This window comes from Diplotaxodon limnothrissa, linkage group LG23 (genome assembly GCF_057381915.1).
Source record: "Diplotaxodon limnothrissa isolate DT_005_m linkage group LG23, D_limnothrissa_male_GT1.1, whole genome shotgun sequence".
In the NCBI taxonomy this organism is placed as follows: Eukaryota; Metazoa; Chordata; class Actinopteri; order Cichliformes; family Cichlidae; genus Diplotaxodon; species Diplotaxodon limnothrissa.
In genome coordinates, this window is record NC_140617.1 from 47,253,549 (window position 1) to 47,271,245 (window position 17,697).

Consider the following 17,697-nt stretch of genomic DNA (forward strand, 5'->3'; position numbering starts at 1 on the left):
CCAACCGAGCGATACAATCTCTCCGGCGTGTCCTGAGTCTTCCCTGGGACATCCTCCTGGTGGGACATGCCTGGAACACCTCACCCAGGAGGCGCCCAAGAGGCATCCTCGTCAGATGCCTGAACCACCTCAACTGGCTCCACACAACAAACTTCCTTTTAGTTGTGTGTCCCCAAACACACTGCAAAAGAGTTCAGTTTTTTCACTCTTGGCTATCCTCTATCAGGACAGTAAGCAAACAGTTCACTTGATAAAATTTTATCAAGTGAAAAAAAGTGAACAAAAAGATGCTTTTTTTAAAGCGTGATTTATTTCTCTTTTTTTCATGACAACGGTACAGAAGACATGAAAGTACAGAGGGGACTGAAATCATCCATCATGACTGTGAGGGCAAGCAAGAGTACCAAATGGAGTAAAAGATATCGTATCAAAAATTTCAGTTTTATCATATATATATTTATATAGGACTAATAATTCTTCTTTTCTTTTTAACTATGCAAAGCAAGGAATGCCCTTTTTCCATTTATTGTGAGGGTTTCCTCAGGTACGGACAGCATTATTATTCAACCAAATAAGAATAAAAAAAAAACAAACAAAAACAAAACAAAAGTCTGGACATGAGAGGCTGGGAGGGCGGGCGGGGAATTAGAGGCTTCCTGAAGTCCGGTCCGATGTGGCGTTAAGTCTCATTGTGGCGCGTCTGGGCATGCCCACAGGAGGTGGGGGGGCGGGGGTGGATTGTACTTTTTCAGGTTAGGGTCGGCCTCAGCGGGAGAAGGTCTTTCCACTGAAAACGTAAAGACAAAACAGTTTTTTGTCAGATGAGAACATGAACATCGGTCACATGTTATGATAAAAATGAAGACAGAACCAGTGAACAGTGAGCGAGCCCGACTCTCTCCTGCCCTGGTAGGTACCTTAAAAAACAAGCTAAACACAACATTTCCCCTTATTTGTGTCACACATGCTGACTGCTGCCTCCAGCTTTGGATGTAAACAAGTTTCCAAGAAACAGAGTCAAGTTAAAAAAAAACAGTTCAACAAAAAGGACTGCACGTTGTAATCCTCAGCAATTTAAAAAAAAGGACATATTTACAGGTTGTTGTTGGTGCATTTCCTGTTTGTATCGTGTTTTGGTAGGCCCTCTGAGAGCTACTGAAAGATTCCATTCATCTTTGTGCATACCTGAACATCAAAAACGATAGTGCTACACAAGTAACGCTATCATCACATCTAATCAGCCAATCATATAAGGGAATCTGTCGCATGCTTTCGTGTCATTGCGTGACATTAAAGGTGACTGACACTTGGATTTCAGTTTTGTGTTCACATCAACATTTTTTCCCCGTCAGTCGTCAACCTGAGATTCAACAGAAATGTTTATCAACTAACTGCCGAAGCAGCGAGTGGCACTCGTCCAGTCTTCCAATCGAATCGTTCCTATTTCGGTTACACATTAGCCTCGGTGCAAAGCCTCTCTGAGCTCACGCTGTATGTATGCGCACCTTTCAAACAGCAGAAAACTATGCAGGCAAACATGCTGCACACCTCAAAAACACACAGACTGAAAGATGAAAAAGGCGCTTTTATCTTGTAAAAACAGGAGTGCCGAGATAGTATCCCCAGCCTGAATCCGCCGCTTGTTTTGCCTTTTTTATAAGTTATCACGAACAAAGATGCTTCTGATTCCCGAACACATCCTTGTGCAAGATCTGAAATGCGCTAAAGCTGAAGATGAAGCCTTAAAGTGCAGGTGAGGTTGTGTTAAGTCAAATATAATCAGTTGAACTCCGTTTGACAGAAACAGGGAGGAGAGCAGAGGCTACTTACGAGATGGTCTTCATCTCCTTCTTCTCTGCGTCGGGTCGAGCGCGGTTCAGCACCTTGAGGAAGTCTGACGTCTTGGCTCTCATACGTGTGTGAATGTAGGCCTGCGGAAGAGACGGGACATGTGATTCAATGCCAATCGCAACCTTATGATGTTAAGTGTTTAGTCTCCAGTGTTGGCACATTTCCCCTGGTCGCAAGGCTGCAGGGCAGAGGAGGGGGATGCATGCTTTGCTCTGTGCTAATCGCTCGAGCGAAACTGCTCATGCTCGGAAAAAACAGCGGTTGTTTGTTTTCTAAGTTTACATCATCGCATTTCTAACATTTAAGCCTATAAATACATCTGCCTCGTCAGCTCACTGTCTGAGACAAAGACAACCAACGTCCACATCTCTGAAATGTCAGTCATACAAAACATGCACTGATTAGGGGTTACAGGAAGCACGTTCGAGCAATCGTGCTTAAGCAAGTCTTGTTTCGTGGGTCATCGCATCTACACAAACGCCCTCTTGGGGGTAGTCAGACGAGATCTCACCGACAGCGGGACTTTGTATTGTAGAGAAAGAAAAAGAGAGAAAAACCGCACTATCGCGGTGGAGGATTGTTTGTGGTTTTTAGCTTTCAGCTTTGGCAGGTGTGTTTACTGACTTGAGTTCACCTGTCAGGGCCCTTCAAACACAACCAAACAGCTCAGAAATAACACTGCAACGAACAAAACAAGCATTTATTACTTGGGACAAAGATCGGGCTGGATCAAGGATTAAAGCAAAGAAAGTAAAAAAAACAAAAGAAAACAACAACTTTTGTTGTGTAAAATTATTTGAAACCCAGAAAACTTTTACTATCAGTTTTCTCTGTGTATGATGTGCTGCCAAGTAAATAAAACCATCAAGTGTAGAGGAGTGACTGGCTGAGGTGAATTCACCTTGGAGCACTTTATGTGGTAGTGCAGGTAGTCCCTGAAGGTGTGGATGAGGTTGATGGTGTTGTCTCTGGCATTGGCATTGGTGTGACGCGGAAACAGGACTGAAAACACAAAGCAACAAATTAAAACCACTGCGTTAGCTGTGAAGTGACCAGCAAATGCGAGTCTTTGTTAAACTAAAAACAAAGCACCGACCGAAAGTGATGTATCCGATGTTGTCCCCGACGGCGGCGTCTGTGTCCTTCAGCTCCAGAGGAGGCTCCCTGTGGCTGAAGAGCACCTGGGGAGCTGTGTGGCTGGCTCTCCGACCCTCTTTGAACTCCTACACACAGGAAAAATATGTTTGCAGCACTTTTTTAAAGCTTCTTTAATTATCAAAATGAAAAAAGAAAAAGAGAGAGGGCAATACAGTTGGAGTCAGTGGTCGGAATGACAGGAATTACAGGAATATGTTACATGAAAGCGCTCCACTCTGGTCCAGTAGGAGGCGGTAATGCAAATTAAAGCCCCGTTTCCATTAGAACCTACTCGGATCGACTCGGCACAGTTCGCTACTGTTTTCAGGGTTTTCCATTCACTTGGAACCAGGTACTTTTAAAATATCTGCTCTGCAGAGGTTCCAAACAGGTACTAAAATGTGTCATCATCAGACCTCATGCCACTGATTGGCTGGTCAAAATTAAAACCGCCTTTTTTGAAACTCAGCAACAGAGGAAATGGGTATAAAAAAATAACGCAGTGATCCCTCAAGTCTGATAAATAGCCACAGACCAATCATAGAAGCACGTATATTCTTCCCTCGACGTCCATCCAAGTCGAGTCGTGGCGAGTCGATCCGAGTAGGTACGAATGGAAAAGGAGCTAAGCAAAGACAGTAGAAATCAGTAAATGTGGCCTCACACACACCTGCATGAAGACTTTGCCGATGATGACGTCGTCGTCGTCTTTGAACACTGTGCTGAACACCACCGTCACTCTGTCTTTCTTGGCCTCCAAATACCTGCAGCGACCACAAGTTATGTTGGCTTCCAGAGAAATGACAGGAACGAGGTCCGAAATACATCAATTTATTTTTGATATACTTTAAGACCTGTGCTGAAATGGCTAACAAATGTCTTTAACTCTTGCTTTCCTAAATGTTTCTCATGACACACTCACATGGACTCGTCCTCTCTGTAGTGGACCACGGCCCTCTTCTCGCCCTCTTTGCCTTCCTCCTGGAACTTGAAATATTTCTCAAACACTGAGGCAAAGCAGTTCCTCTTGAGCATGCCGGCCTGGTGGACAACCTCATCTTTGTTGGCTGGTAGAACGTCCAGGTCGTAGAGGAGGGACACGTTGTAGCCTGTAATATAATACATGTAGAGCTTTTATTTTTACAGTCGAGGAAAAAAAAATAGCATCAAGGCTCAGCTGATTTCTGAAACTTGCAGAAAAAAAGAGCTCAAAAAGAACTTACCCGCCTCTGGTGAAACCAGGAAGTTCCCATAGACCCTCTTGAGCAACTGGAATTAAAAATATGAACTTTATTTGTAACACACATCCGTATTGTGGTTTTTCAAGAGCTGCACTGCACAGAACAAATGTAGCACAACAGCAAAAGACAGATTACTCAATGGGCCTAAAAAAAAAACAAAACACTGAATAATTACTCTGCTAATTGAAGAGTCTTGTTAGAGGCCCGACTCCAAAGGTGTGGCTTTAATAGCACAGAGGAGAAAAATTAAAAGTTGGAGGCTTTCTTTTAAACCACTTTCAAAACAGATCTTTCATTTTCTTGGAAATCTTAGTAGTTTTCACATGTGGTGGGAATCCTGTGAGATCTAAGAGGACCTCTTCCAGCTCCATATTTTTAGACTTGATATCTAAGGTAGCTTTGCAAAAACAAAAAGAAACAAGAAGAAGAACTTTATTGGGATTTTGCAAAAACATGGCCTCTAACCATGTGGTGTGAACCTGTCCATCATTTTGGACGTTTGACAACCGTGGTGACAATGTAGGATCAAGTGAATAAGGTCCTGGTCACCCAGGCCTAGAGACTGGTCTGCAACCATCTGGCAACTACCCGCATAGTATTCTCTAACTGGTTTTAAGTGGTTTCTAGAAGTTGACGGGAGTTGGTGGGGAAAATAACTTTTAAAGACCCAATCAGGCAGGACTTCATGCTGGTCAATGATGCCTTGGCAACCGCCTGTCAATAGAAACGCTCAGTTCTTGACCGGTTAGCAAAAAACCTTCTTGTGACTGCCTTTGTCAGCTAGCGTACCGCTGTGGTCTGTATTTAAAGGGAAGTGATGGACTTTGAGCTGTAGTGATACTGTGAGCAGTGTGACGCTAACAGGAAATGGGAAAGGTCAACTTTCAGACTAAAAGTTGCACCTTCTGAAACATGTTGGCTGCAGTGCTGCAGCATAACTTTTACTTTAAAAAACAATGTTCTGTATTTCTAATTAGATTCAAGCTGTATCTTATCCACATCCTTTTCAATCTGAACTACCGCTGGGCCTGCAGTTAACAGATATTTGCAGACAAACATCAAAAACTACAGGCAACCAAAGCAATCGCTACATTTTTGATCCAGCGACAACAAGCAGCTTTAAAGAATCACTGCCAACCAGTGGGAGAACACACATTTTTCCCTAACAACTGGTGGCTCCATCACATAGAATATGGCATGTGCTAATGACGTCACATGAGAAACCTCAATATTAATATCTAAGAACGCAACATAAATTCATTAATAGATTTATGAACTCTAATATAAATGAAAGAGTACTTTTGGCAGCTTCCTCATGTCCCAAGACTTCTCACCACAGTGGACGCATCTACATACTGATATCAGGACTCGAGACGAGTATCAGAAGGAAACTAGCTTTTGACACAGGAGCCTGGGTTTGTGTCTCAATCCAAAGGAGAAAAATGGCCACTGAAGCTTTACGATTACTGCCGTAGAGTCAACGCTTGGATTGGTGTTTGGATGTTAAAATGTGATATAGCCACTTTTACTGACATCATACAGAGCTGAGAGTAGAAAACAAATGTTTGTAATAGAGTTTCTACCTCCTGGGAATTACTCATACATACACTGACTTGTTGAACATCCGGAATTTCATGTGTATAAGAGATAAGAGCGTGAGAGGTCCGTTTTAAGTATGTGGTTTACAACAGAGCAGAGAGGTGGCTAAACAAACTTGCCGCTCAATGAAAGACTTGTACTGTGACAGGAAGGAGGTGTGTGTGTTTCAAGGAGGTAATGAAAGGTCGGAGGCTCCTCTGTAATAGATGCCTGTCATTCAGGAATGAACAGAGCAATATGCAAATCAGACCAGTCTCCTCACAGGGGTCTGTTCTTTCTTCCTTGTACTTGCTCCCTTTAGGTCAAATTACTCGACATACCAACATCACATTTGATTTTGCTGCTATGTAGATGGTTTACAACTGTATTTACCCATGAAACAGCTATTCCATAAGAGGGCTAAGTTTCACATTGTTTGGTCCTCTAACAGAGCGGCTGATGGGTAACCTGGGCTTTTGAACTCCTTTTATTAAAACGCAGGTTAAGAACTTTAAGATAATCTTTGACAAATCAACGCAGCCAAGTCAAGAGAGCAGTTTGTTCCAAACTTTTTTGTGGTTATGCATGCCTTGTGTTCCACCCACAGACTGGACTGCTGTTTTGCGCTGCATACTGGAGTTGCTCAATCATATGCTGCGGCCAGATTACTGACTGGGACAAAACAAAACGTTTGCAGCCTGTGCTTGACAGAATCCAGAGTAAAGTGACACTGTTGGAGTTTAAAGCCTTAAATTATCTTGATAAGCTTCCTGATCACTTTTCACTATTAAGCAGTTGAAGCTTATTTCAAAGGGGGCTCGTGCCTTTGCTGTTATCACACCCAAACCCTGGGATCTCCTCACAAGTAATCTCAGACAAGCATCAACTGTGTCTTTAAATCTCAGCTGACGTTCTGCCAAGCTTTAGGAAACTGCAGTTTTCTGAAACTGTCATTGTGTTAATTCATGCAAACACTGAATGTGTGTAGCGCCTATTTAGTTTTTAGTGTGTGTGAGAATGAGCAAGTGGCTTAAAAAACAGCCCCTGCGCTGCTCATCCAAAAACTGTTTTCCAAACTGACTCGTCACAGGAAGAATAAAACGAATGTGCCACTATTCACACCGCTATTCCCAGCTTCAGGGAACGAGGAGGGGCGAAGCGGCTGGGCAGCAGCCAAGCCTTTCATACACAGTGGCTGCTGCTCGCAGTCAGCACTTCCTCGCCTGGGGTGAGTCACACACACACACTTCCTGTTTCTACTGAAAGCCTCAGCGGCTGCTTTCTTCCTTACATGGCAACAGAGCACTTGTGTAGGTTTGTGTGTGTTTGTGTGTGTGGAGGGAAATAATGACCTCATTCTACTTTTATTTTATATCTCAGATCGACTCACCATCATCAGGAATCAAATTCAGTAGCAGCCTTGCCTGAACCCATGGCTCTTTTTACAGTTTCACTTGCACTCAGGTTTATTATCACTGAAATCAAAGTGTGCAATGAAAGACACTTGCACGCACTGTCCCAGATTAACTCTCATGTACCAATCAGGGATCTGGTAGAAAAAAACTGAACAAAGCTAAGCATATTTCAATCAGATGCCACAAAAAACAAACAAACAAAAAAACCAACCCAAAACCTCACGTTTGTTTTAGTGCTTTTCATTAAAATAATCATATATCGTGCTGAAGAACAAAGCAAAACTAAAGGTCCTTTATGTTCAAGCCTGGATGAACCTCGGGCACTTTTAGTGCGCTCAAGGATGAAACACCAACACAAAAAAAATGCAAAACAAAGCAGCAGGTGCCATGACCACCCGGATTTACCCCCTTTAAAAGGAAACCAAAACATATTTTTCTTGGTTGTGCAGTTTTCTCCCTTAATCTGCCTTTGATCAGCTTCTATTCACTGCTTAGAATAACAGAGCATAAATGGACCAATGCACAGCACTGAATAATGCATGTGTGTATCAAACGCCAGCACAGACATAAAAGGACACAGGCCTCTGAGTGACACCGAAGCGTGGTACAGACAGCAGCCAGCAGTGTGGTGGACGTTTATACCAGATTCTACCCACGTTTGCAGCTCGACATGCAGGGCTGGTTTATTGTGACACCACAGCATGTTAGAAGAAGTTTAAAGTCACATTAAAACAATATCACAATAATTGACTCATATTAAGCATAGCCGTAAAAAGGCGACTGAATGGAAAGAAGGTAACCCCCTTGTGACTGTACTTAAGCCTCGGTTCACAACTGCTTTTTCTTACTCTTGTGCCGAGCTGACATCATCGTGGATCGCCTTATATGGTCATCATAGCCACAGCCAAAGTCGAGTTTATAAGAAGTAGGTTCTGTTTGTAAAAACCCACATGAGGGACAGCTAAGCAGAAAAAAGGGGCTTTTAGAGAGCGTGGCTTAAAGAGACAGGACCTACAGTGTGTGGGTTCAGATAAAGGGTGAACTGAGGAGCTGCAGAAAGGACAGCTATAAGATGACCAATCATACAAAGCAGCTTTAGTCCCTGATTTAAACTATAGATGTGATAATAATAACTCTTTTAAGGTTATCCTTAATTGCACTTTCTGTATAACGAGAATGTTCTTGTGTTGTAGAGGATGTGAAACCAGCTATAATCAAGACTCTGCAAAGGCCTCTGTGTCATACATGCTAAATAAAAAAATCATCTGATTCTTTGTATTCAGGTTTTGAGAAACATTTTCCAGCCTCTCGCTCTCTTTTGTGTGTGTGTTTTACCTCGTCAGCTCCATGATCCTGCAGCTCCTTGTAGAACTTCAGAGAGATGCTGATCATCACTTTGGTCTTGTCCCCATTGGGGTTGGAGATGTGGTACAAGACGCCATCGAAGTCTGCAGCACACAGGCACAGAGTTAATACCAGCGGGGGAGAAATGCTCAACTTTAAATGAATTATAAAACCCATTTAAAAACAACTCGTGTTGACCAAAGCGCTGTACAAACATAAAACAGAAGACAAGGGAATGGATAAGAAATAAGTAAAATACATGTTAGTAGGCGCTAAACACATTCAGTCACAGCTGAAACAGGCACAGGAGACACGGTGAGCAACTCAGGAAAGACTCCAATGAACGCCTCGATCTTTTCATTCCTCACTTAGACAGACGAGACGTCTTAGTAATCTCAGTCCATGTTTTCAGATTCAACACTGATTACAGGAACATGTGCAATAAGCTGGCTGCATAATAGGAAACTGAAGACAACACCACCATCAGCACCACCCTTTAAATTTTGAAATAGGCGTGCACAAAATGTGATTGTGTCTGATCAAATCCAAACATTACATTACAACCTTCTTCACAGCGGGTTACACAAAATACTGCACGACACAACACACACAGAAATCTATAAGCCATAATATGAACTACATTAAAGTCATTTAAAGAAATGTCATGCGACCCATCCAACACTGGCTCATATGATTTGGTTTCATTTAATTTGGAGAACAGCAAAAAGTTCCTTCCTTATCCAGACAGCAAAAAGGGCACACTGGTGATGACGACTCAACTCGGCTGAGAGAGCCACGTTATCGAAACTGTGTGTTAAAATCTAAACACTGATATTCAAATATAGTACAAACGGGGCAAAAATAGCACGCTGCTGCACGAGACACTCACCCGCAAACGTCACATCGACGGCCTCTGGTTTGGTTCTGTGAGGAGAAAAAGAAACAACATGAGGAGACCAGTTTGTTAAGCCCACAAAGCTGGAGTTCAATTTACCATCTTAAATAGCATCAAAACAAACAAAGAAACAATGAAGGTAGTGAGGAGGTTTAAGTAGACTTGATGGTTAAAAAGGGAACAAAAAGGGTCATCGCAGCATTCAAAGCCACGCACTGCAAACAAGCTAGCTAGCTATTGCTTTGTTTCCCGTTTGTTATAATTACTGCCACTAGATTCTTTATATTTGTATGATGAAAGATGATTAGAGCCCATCCAATGTAGGTTTTTAAGAATGATACTAATACCAATGTTTGGTGATTTAAAAAAAAAAATGCAATAACATGGTTGAATTTGCAGACATTATTCTGCAAAAGGAGAAACAAAAAGAACTGCTAGTAGCAGTTGCAGCTGACCAAACTAAATCACTTCCTCTGATAAAACCATAAAAGCTCAACAGTATCTCTAGCTTTACAGCACGTGTAGAGTGGCTTAGTCAAGGGTGTTTTCACGGTAAGCTGGTTACCAGTTTGTGAAATACATGGATGGGGAGTTAATCAGAACTGACCCTCATTATTTCTTCTACATTATAATCTGAACAGGACCTGTTAGTTGCTGTTCAAGTTACAGTACTGTGCAATACTGGTATTACTCCCGCTGCCAGTCAAGGACTGGGACACAAATTAATTGCAAGATGAAGCCGTGCGCTTGCTAAAATGCAAAACATTTAAATGTTTTATGTAATGACGTCATGATGGAGTCACAGCTTTAATGAATCATCTCGACACGACAGCTTTAAAAAAAAAAAAACAATCTAAGCAATGCCTGGGGAATGCACAGTAGCAAATCAACAGTGTAAAGGTGGATGCTGCAGCGACTTGTCCACACGCTCATGCTCTGAGGAGCTGCAGCTGCTGGCTGTGCAGAGCAGACTTGACTCAGCCTGACTACAGGAATGCGGAAGCAGGAGAAAAAGCGAGAGAGATGGGCGATGGTTGGCTATCATTTAGCCACTAAAAGCTTTATGTACTGCCGCGGAAGGCAAATAAATGGTCTTTATTAAGTGAAAACACCGCGGGCATATAATCTGATCTGCCGTGGTGGAGTGACACCGGAAATGAGAAGATAGTTTGCCTTGACAAACCTGTTGTGTCCGAAAAAAAGAAATAAAGTCCTCACTTCATATAAAAATATATACTATATTTATAAAAATAGTTTTTATAGGCGGTTTGTGATTTTACATATGATGTTATCAACCAGTGTGGAATAGCTTAATCATTTTTTTAAAAAAGCTTATAAATTAGCTTTATTCCCGCTAGCTCCCTTAAGGCTATGTAACCTTTTAAAAATATTTGCTTCGTATTTATTGGCAGCGCAGTGTAAATATAACCTAAGTATCTATTGTGTGCTTTGTTGTTTTATCTCCAAGGTATGTGGGAGAACCGCCAGGGGAGATTAAATTCAATGGGGTTACAATTTTTGGCACAACACCGCCCGTGCAGACACACCCCGGCTCGTCGAGGCAGAGCAACAAGCTAACTCTATGTGTATTTCTGCACTTTAAAAAAAATCAATACTCTTTAGACCACATAGCTTAACTTTGTTGAACCTGCTGTACCCGATCTCCCCCGTTTCTTTAAATGAAGCCATCATCTTCTGTAAGAAGCTAAAGGGGAAGCTAGCGGTGCTAGCCAGGTGTAGCGATGATTTCTCACCCGTTGGATGCGCCGTCGAACTTGAGCGTCAGCGTCTCCTCGATAATGCGGTTATTAATTTCTAACAGGATCATCGCAGCGGACGCCGGTGTCTAGGAAAAGGGGGGATAAGCGGTGTTGTTTGGTGGGGTTCACCTCTTTGTGTCAAATTCTGCAAATTTTTTCCTGCCCTGACAGAACCGACCGCTTCCGTCGAGGCTACTTCCGCCCGCAACTTCCGCGTATTTTACTCGCAGGGCCCAAATAAGACTGGGGCGTCTAAAATAATGCCTGTAATAAATTCGTAATGACAGTACTGCGGCGGGTTCATAAGAAAGAAACAGGTGTCCGCGACTTAATAAGTGTAAATGGTACATCAATCACAATTTTAGGGCCACACAACTGCACTAATCAGGAAATACTTGTTCATACTTGTTATTTAAAAAAGGCTATTTATTTATTTAGAACAGACTGCTGTAAGAGAGAAAAGGAAGGTTTTCATGACGATAGTGAGACCTGCTGTGGTGCATGGTTTGAAGGTGTAACTTACAAAAAGACAGATATAGTTTGGAGACAAAGTTAGAGAGGCAAGACTGAGCTGGTTTGGATGTGTGCAGAGGAGGATGGTGGATATATTGGACAACGCAAAAATGAATATGAGCTGGCAGGCAGAAGGAGAAGAGGAAACCACATAGATGGTTCATGGATGCTGTTGAGGAGGACAGTGGAGGATGCTGGGATAGGGTGAGGTGAGGCAGATGATCCACTGCGGCGACCTCTAAGGAATCAGCTAAAAGAAGTCGAAAAAAGAAAAGAAAACAAATAGACTACATTACTCTAAAGACTTATTTAAATAGGGAAACCTGATGTGAAAATTAAGTAACCTGAGATTAATTGAGTGTGGGGAAAGCACACAAATTACTTAGAAAAGGCCCTATACTCAGCAAGGCAATAATGCTTCTAAGTTGAATATGAATAATGTTTCTCAAAACACACGCACATATTATGTTACATGACCAGTCTGATAACCATTTACAAGCTTAGTTGGAAAAGGAAAAGAAGGTGTGGTTTCTTAAAAAGTCTGAAAACAAAGTGAGCCATTGTTTTCTGGTTTAGAGAAGCTGTGACTTCTCCATCCAACTACAAATGAAACATGCAGTATTGCACGTCTTGCGCCGCCCCTCATTTCTTTAAATTTTGTTAGGCAAATGTGAAACATGTGCAGCAGTCTTTTTTTTTAACATGCACACATAGATAAATACATAAATAGAAATGCGGTATGTAATGTAAAAACAAAGCTTGTAGAATTATAAGTATAACTCTGCAATGATACTAATAATAACAAGAAATCGTTAAATTGGTGTGATCATCTTTATTCTCCATCACAGCCTGAGTTCTCTTAGTCAAGCCTGCTTATTATTTCTTTAAGGACATGACTTTCAGATTCAGTTCATCTGCTATAGATAGATTTTTTTCTTTTGTCTACCACCTGCCCAGTTTCCTCAAATTTCTTAAGGACACACTGCGCATCATGTAGAGATGCCAAGTCAAGTCGTTGGCAAATAGCTATTTGGCAGCCACCTCTCTGCAAACAAACAGAAAGCTTTGCTCTGGAAATGATCAGGTACAATTATTCAAATTCAAATTTTATTTGTTACGTACACAGTCATACACAGTACGATATGCAGTGAAATGCTTGGACAACTGCTCGTGACCTAAAGAAAACAAAAAAGGAAAAGGCTATGAATAAGATAGGAAATAAATATGAAAAATTAAAAAGGGTAAATTTAACTAGGAAGGAATAAAATATAAATTAAGGTTAAAAATGAAATAACTGTACAACACAAATTAGAATGAAGGGTAAATTTAACTGGGAAGAATAAGATAAAATATATAAATTAAAGTTGAAAATAAAATAACTGTACAACAAAATACACAATACACAGTATAGAAATATATACGAATGTATGAAGAAATATAAATAAATATATACACAATAACAGCAGCTGTACAAGTATTAACTGGAAATGAAGAATGTAGTGACCAGTGTTGTGCAATCCACATTATGTCTTGTGCAGTGCAAATATGCTTAAAGTGATTAAGTGATGAAGTGAAAACAAAGTCCAGAATGTCCAGTGTGTGTAAGAACTGTATGTGTGGGTCAGTACTGTGTGGTGGTGTGATTGAGAGACCGTATCGCCTGCGGGAAGAAGCAAAAATAATGTCAAAACACAAATATGTGTTACATGTTTCTGATGTGCTAAAAGTTTTGATATGAGCATGAATCCTCTGTTTGGAGATTATAAATCATCAGGTCATCAATATTCTCAACTGTTTATCCAAATCAGGGCTTTCGTTTAGTTCGACTTTTATGTAAATCAACATTATTAAATCTATCATCGGTATAAGAGAGGAAAACATTTTAGTACTGTAATAAAGCTCATACGTTAACAATGTTGTTATAAATACATTAAAAATACATTAAATATCTTATAACACCTTGTACCTGGCGGGATTACCAAGTTAACTTCCCCAACAATGTTAATCGCTCATACAGACACTGTTATTGGCAAAACAGTCTAAATTCCTGAATGCAACCCCTGCTGTTGTTGTTTATGCTGTTAGACATTTTCTGCTTAACTGGCAGCATGAACGGTATTCTGCGATTTCTTGTCAGGGTCTTGTCAGTGATCTGGTGTCTGTCACCATGATGCTGCTGGTACCCACTTCCCCCAGACCAACTGGTTTGGTCATGTCAAAGCATTTTCATTTTTCATTTTGGATTTTTTGTTAAATTTCCTCACAGAGGACTTTTGCTCGCATTGTTAGAGATCACACTCAACGGGATTACAAGGAAACTGGACTCTTCAGTCTGACCTCCATGTAAGTGAGTACAGTGCTGCTTTTCTTGGTTAAAGATAAGATAAGATAAGATAAGATAACTCTTTATTGTCATTGCACAGTCATACATAGTACAGTAGTACAATGAAATTGGAAAAACTGTCCTACGTCGGCACTACATATAACACAACACGACACGATATGACACATCACAACGTAACAAACAACACAACACAGTATATTAACTTAGTATAAAAAAGAAGAATAAGTGTATGTGTATTGCACACTGTTATTATTGCACATTAATTATTATTGCACCTTGTTATAAATATAAATATTATTGTTATCGTTTTAAACATTGTTACCTCCCCCTAAAAAGTCCAGGGAGGTATCCAGTCAGGTCAGCTATTTACATTGATCAGGGCTATTGCCCTGTTGTAAAAGCTGTCCTTGAGTCTATTTGTTCAGGACCTCAGCAGCCTGAACCTCCTGCCAGACGGCAGCAGCTTAAACACCCGGTGTCCTGGGTGTGTGCAGTCCCGTAGGATGCTGCGTGCCCTCTTGAGACAGCGAGTGCTGTACAGGTCCTTCAGGGAGGGAAGAGGATGTCCAATGATTTTTTGAGATGTAACTATGTACAATTCATTCTAAAGTTTGAATGTAATAATCAAATGTGCTTGGGTTGGGTGATCAAACCCCCCAAAACAAACAAAAACAACCCAAACACTTGATGTGTGGTTATTTTTATATTTTTGCTGATAAATAAAATGTACTCTCCAGCACAAACCTGTGTAGCCAGTCGTAAAGCAAACTTGGTGTTGGTGTAATTAAAAGATATGGTAAACGAACCATCAGTAGCTGCCAAGCCTGACATCTTTAGAGCAATACAATAGAACAATACAATTAATAAGAAAGAACCATGTAAAGATGAAAAGAAGCAAAACAGGAAACCTGGTATGTAGAAGCAGATAATGACTCCCTCTGACTAACCATATAGTTATACAGTATTCAGGGTTTTTGATTTTTGATTGGCACAGATTTTTATCCCGGCTCTCCCTCCTGACACAGTCTCCACAGGAATTTTCGAGCTTTTCCACAAATACCTACTCCTACCAGTCCCACCCTGGTCTTGAGTCGGGGCTTAACGTGCTAATTTACATATATTATCACTGAACTTGTATTAATCACGGAGCCACTTAATTACCAGACAAATCTTTCATCAAATAGTGAGATATCTTATGGAGTTATTTTCAGTGGGGTTTACACTATTATACATTTCATAAGACAAACCATAATTTGGGAGATATTTTACAATGAAAGATGTTGAGACTGGATTTTACTACATTGATGAGAAAATCCATAAAAATGCAATGAAATGCATGATTTTACAGTAAAACGTATTTAAACCATATTTGTGTTTTTACAGATTGATGAATCTGTATTTTCTAACCATTTACCTATTTATGTTCACATCTTTTTACATTTTTTATACAGTGTTAATACATTTTAAGATGATTAAACACCTGTAACTTAAAAAATAGTAAAGTTTCTGATCAGTCATAACTTAGTCTTTAAATATGTGCTGATAAATAAAATAAAAGCATATATGTAATAGTTAGCTATAGTTAAACCTTTACATAAGTACACAAATTATTGAAGAAAAAAAGGCAAACGTAAAAACAAACAAACAAAAAAAGACCTTCACTTTCAGATTTTCATTGTCATTTTTTTATATTTTATTGTTGCTCATATGATTTATTTTACATATAAAACTTCAGTTAAGTTTCTTGTGTTTTCTATAAGGTTTTATATATATTTATATTTTTATATATATTTTTTTATATATATTTTTTCTGAATAACTTGTTTGGCTGCGCCAGTTCTCCTGAACAGAAACTGATAGGGTTAAAATGCATTAAAAAAATAGCGAGCGTGCCAGGTGTTATTTTCAGTGTGTCACTGAGGAAACAAGGCGCTGCTGAATTTGCATTAGCAGCGATCGGATCTTTGCATTAACGCTGTGCCTTTTGTGCATTTTGCTTCCTCATTTTTTGCACAATTCGCTTTCTCTTTGCAGAATGAGCAGTCCCATCTTGGGGCAAACGTGTGCATCATCATTATGTGACAGACACATAAATCAAGCAGTGATCAAAGTTATAGTTAGACAAGAAATGATGGCCTCCTTCTTTACATGTTAGAAAAGGCAAAATCATTTTGAAAACAGTGTCTGTTTAATAGTTTTTCAGTATTATATTCTTAAACTAATGATACTGAAAATAGAAAAGCTCGGGTGATTTGATTACATGAAAAACAGATAATTTACATGGAAAAGGGAAGTTATCACACTTTAAAATCCATAACATTAGAATTAGGGGTTTTAGAAATCAGACATCTGAGGTGTGATGGTTTCTTTGCTGTTCACGTGTGTGGTGTCGTGGTTATTGACACCTCTGAGTCTGGCCAGCAATCAAAAAAAAAAAAAATTGAAACTATATCTTTTACTGAAACTTAATTACAGTGGAAGAGTACCAGTTACTTTTCTAAAGAAGATAGAAGTAAAAAAGTCGGGCATGCAGAGATAAGAGCGGTTTGCCCGGCCACAGTAACTGTAGAAATATTTGGCACAAACCCCAGGCAGCTTTCTGAAGAAACCCATGTCAGCTGTGAAGAATGTAGCCCACAACAATGGCAAATTCAAAGCTGTAAAGATAACCACTCTGCAGTATTGTGGAGAAGGACCCTAGCAACCCACGCACGGCATGTTGTGATTAAATAGAACTGAAGGTGGTGACGTGGCCTTGTAAAGGAAAAAAAGTTATTTGAGTCTCTTTGACATTGAGTGGACGGATATAAAGATATAAAACAAGCTGTGCATGCAAGAAAACCTCATAACATCTAAAGTAATATTTCACAAAACCTCATGGAGGGAATTTTAGAGATTGGTGAACAGTTATGAAAAACACCCAAGAAGAACATGTTTCAGATAAAGGTTGCAATAGTACCTTCAGACTTTGTCCACATAGGAAAATGCATCTATTCATCTATTATTAAAAAACAGACTTTGCTGAATTGAGTCAAAGTCAATTTAAAGTGTTTAACTTCCTGACACATTAGCTCACTTTTAAAATCTCCTATTTGAGATGAGTTGGAATTTTCTTTTAGTATGCATTTTTAAAAAAGTAAGTATAAAAATTGGTATTTAAAAGATGTCCTCGTTTAAGGAAAACACAAAGTATGAAAGAGTTTACTGAGCACAAAATGCAAAGAAAGTCACTGTAAGGTCCCCCATATGAAAACACAGGACATACCCGACTTCAGAGGATACCCGGGTACACAAAAAGAGATGAACAGAAGTGAATTTGCTTTGTCTATGAAAGAAACTGCAATAACTAAAAAGAAGAAATAGTCTCTGAAATAAAAATTAGAGGAAGAACAATCTGTTGTCATTGTGGTGTTTCAAACATATCCTTTCCAAGGTGCATTCAGTGTTTTGTTGTCTGAAATACCACCAATTTCCCCGGCTTGTACAGACATTTTCACACAAAAACAAATACGCAAAAGCAAAAATCTGCTGTTGTGTCTGTAAGATAACCATCTGTCAGGTTTAACACATATATGCACATAGAGATGAATGGAATCCCTGAATCACCCAGATGAGACACA

General features: G+C 40.0%; 1 protein-coding gene across 1 annotated transcript; it reads right to left on the reverse strand.

Moving 5' to 3' along the window:
* Positions 1-307: 307 nt before the first annotated feature.
* On the reverse strand, positions 308-11,418 carry arpc2 (actin related protein 2/3 complex, subunit 2). Its single transcript, XM_085347410.1, has 10 exons — positions 11,216-11,418; positions 9,456-9,490; positions 8,558-8,670; positions 4,212-4,257; positions 3,911-4,097; positions 3,659-3,752; positions 2,948-3,074; positions 2,753-2,853; positions 1,831-1,931; positions 308-787 (listed from the first exon to the last, which is right to left on the reverse strand). Exons 1-10 carry the CDS (start codon positions 11,287-11,289, stop codon positions 766-768), a joined length of 900 nt encoding a protein of 299 aa, XP_085203536.1. The 5' UTR covers positions 11,290-11,418; the 3' UTR covers positions 308-765.
* Between the last annotated feature and the right edge of the window lie 6,279 nt (positions 11,419-17,697).

What these genes read in the sequence shown, in the direction of transcription:
- arpc2 (XM_085347410.1), bottom strand. Translation starts at nt 11,289, where the DNA reads ATGATCCTGTTAGAAATTAATAACCGCATTATCGAGGAGACGCTGACG. An exon ending in CATCGGATACATCACTTTCG is followed by an intron (nt 2,854 to 2,947) that starts GTCGGTGCTTTG and finishes TTGTGTTTTCAG; the next exon opens with TCCTGTTTCCGCGTCACACC. An exon ending in ACCACATAAAGTGCTCCAAG is followed by an intron (nt 1,932 to 2,752) that starts GTGAATTCACCT and finishes TCTCTTCCGCAG; the next exon opens with GCCTACATTCACACACGTAT.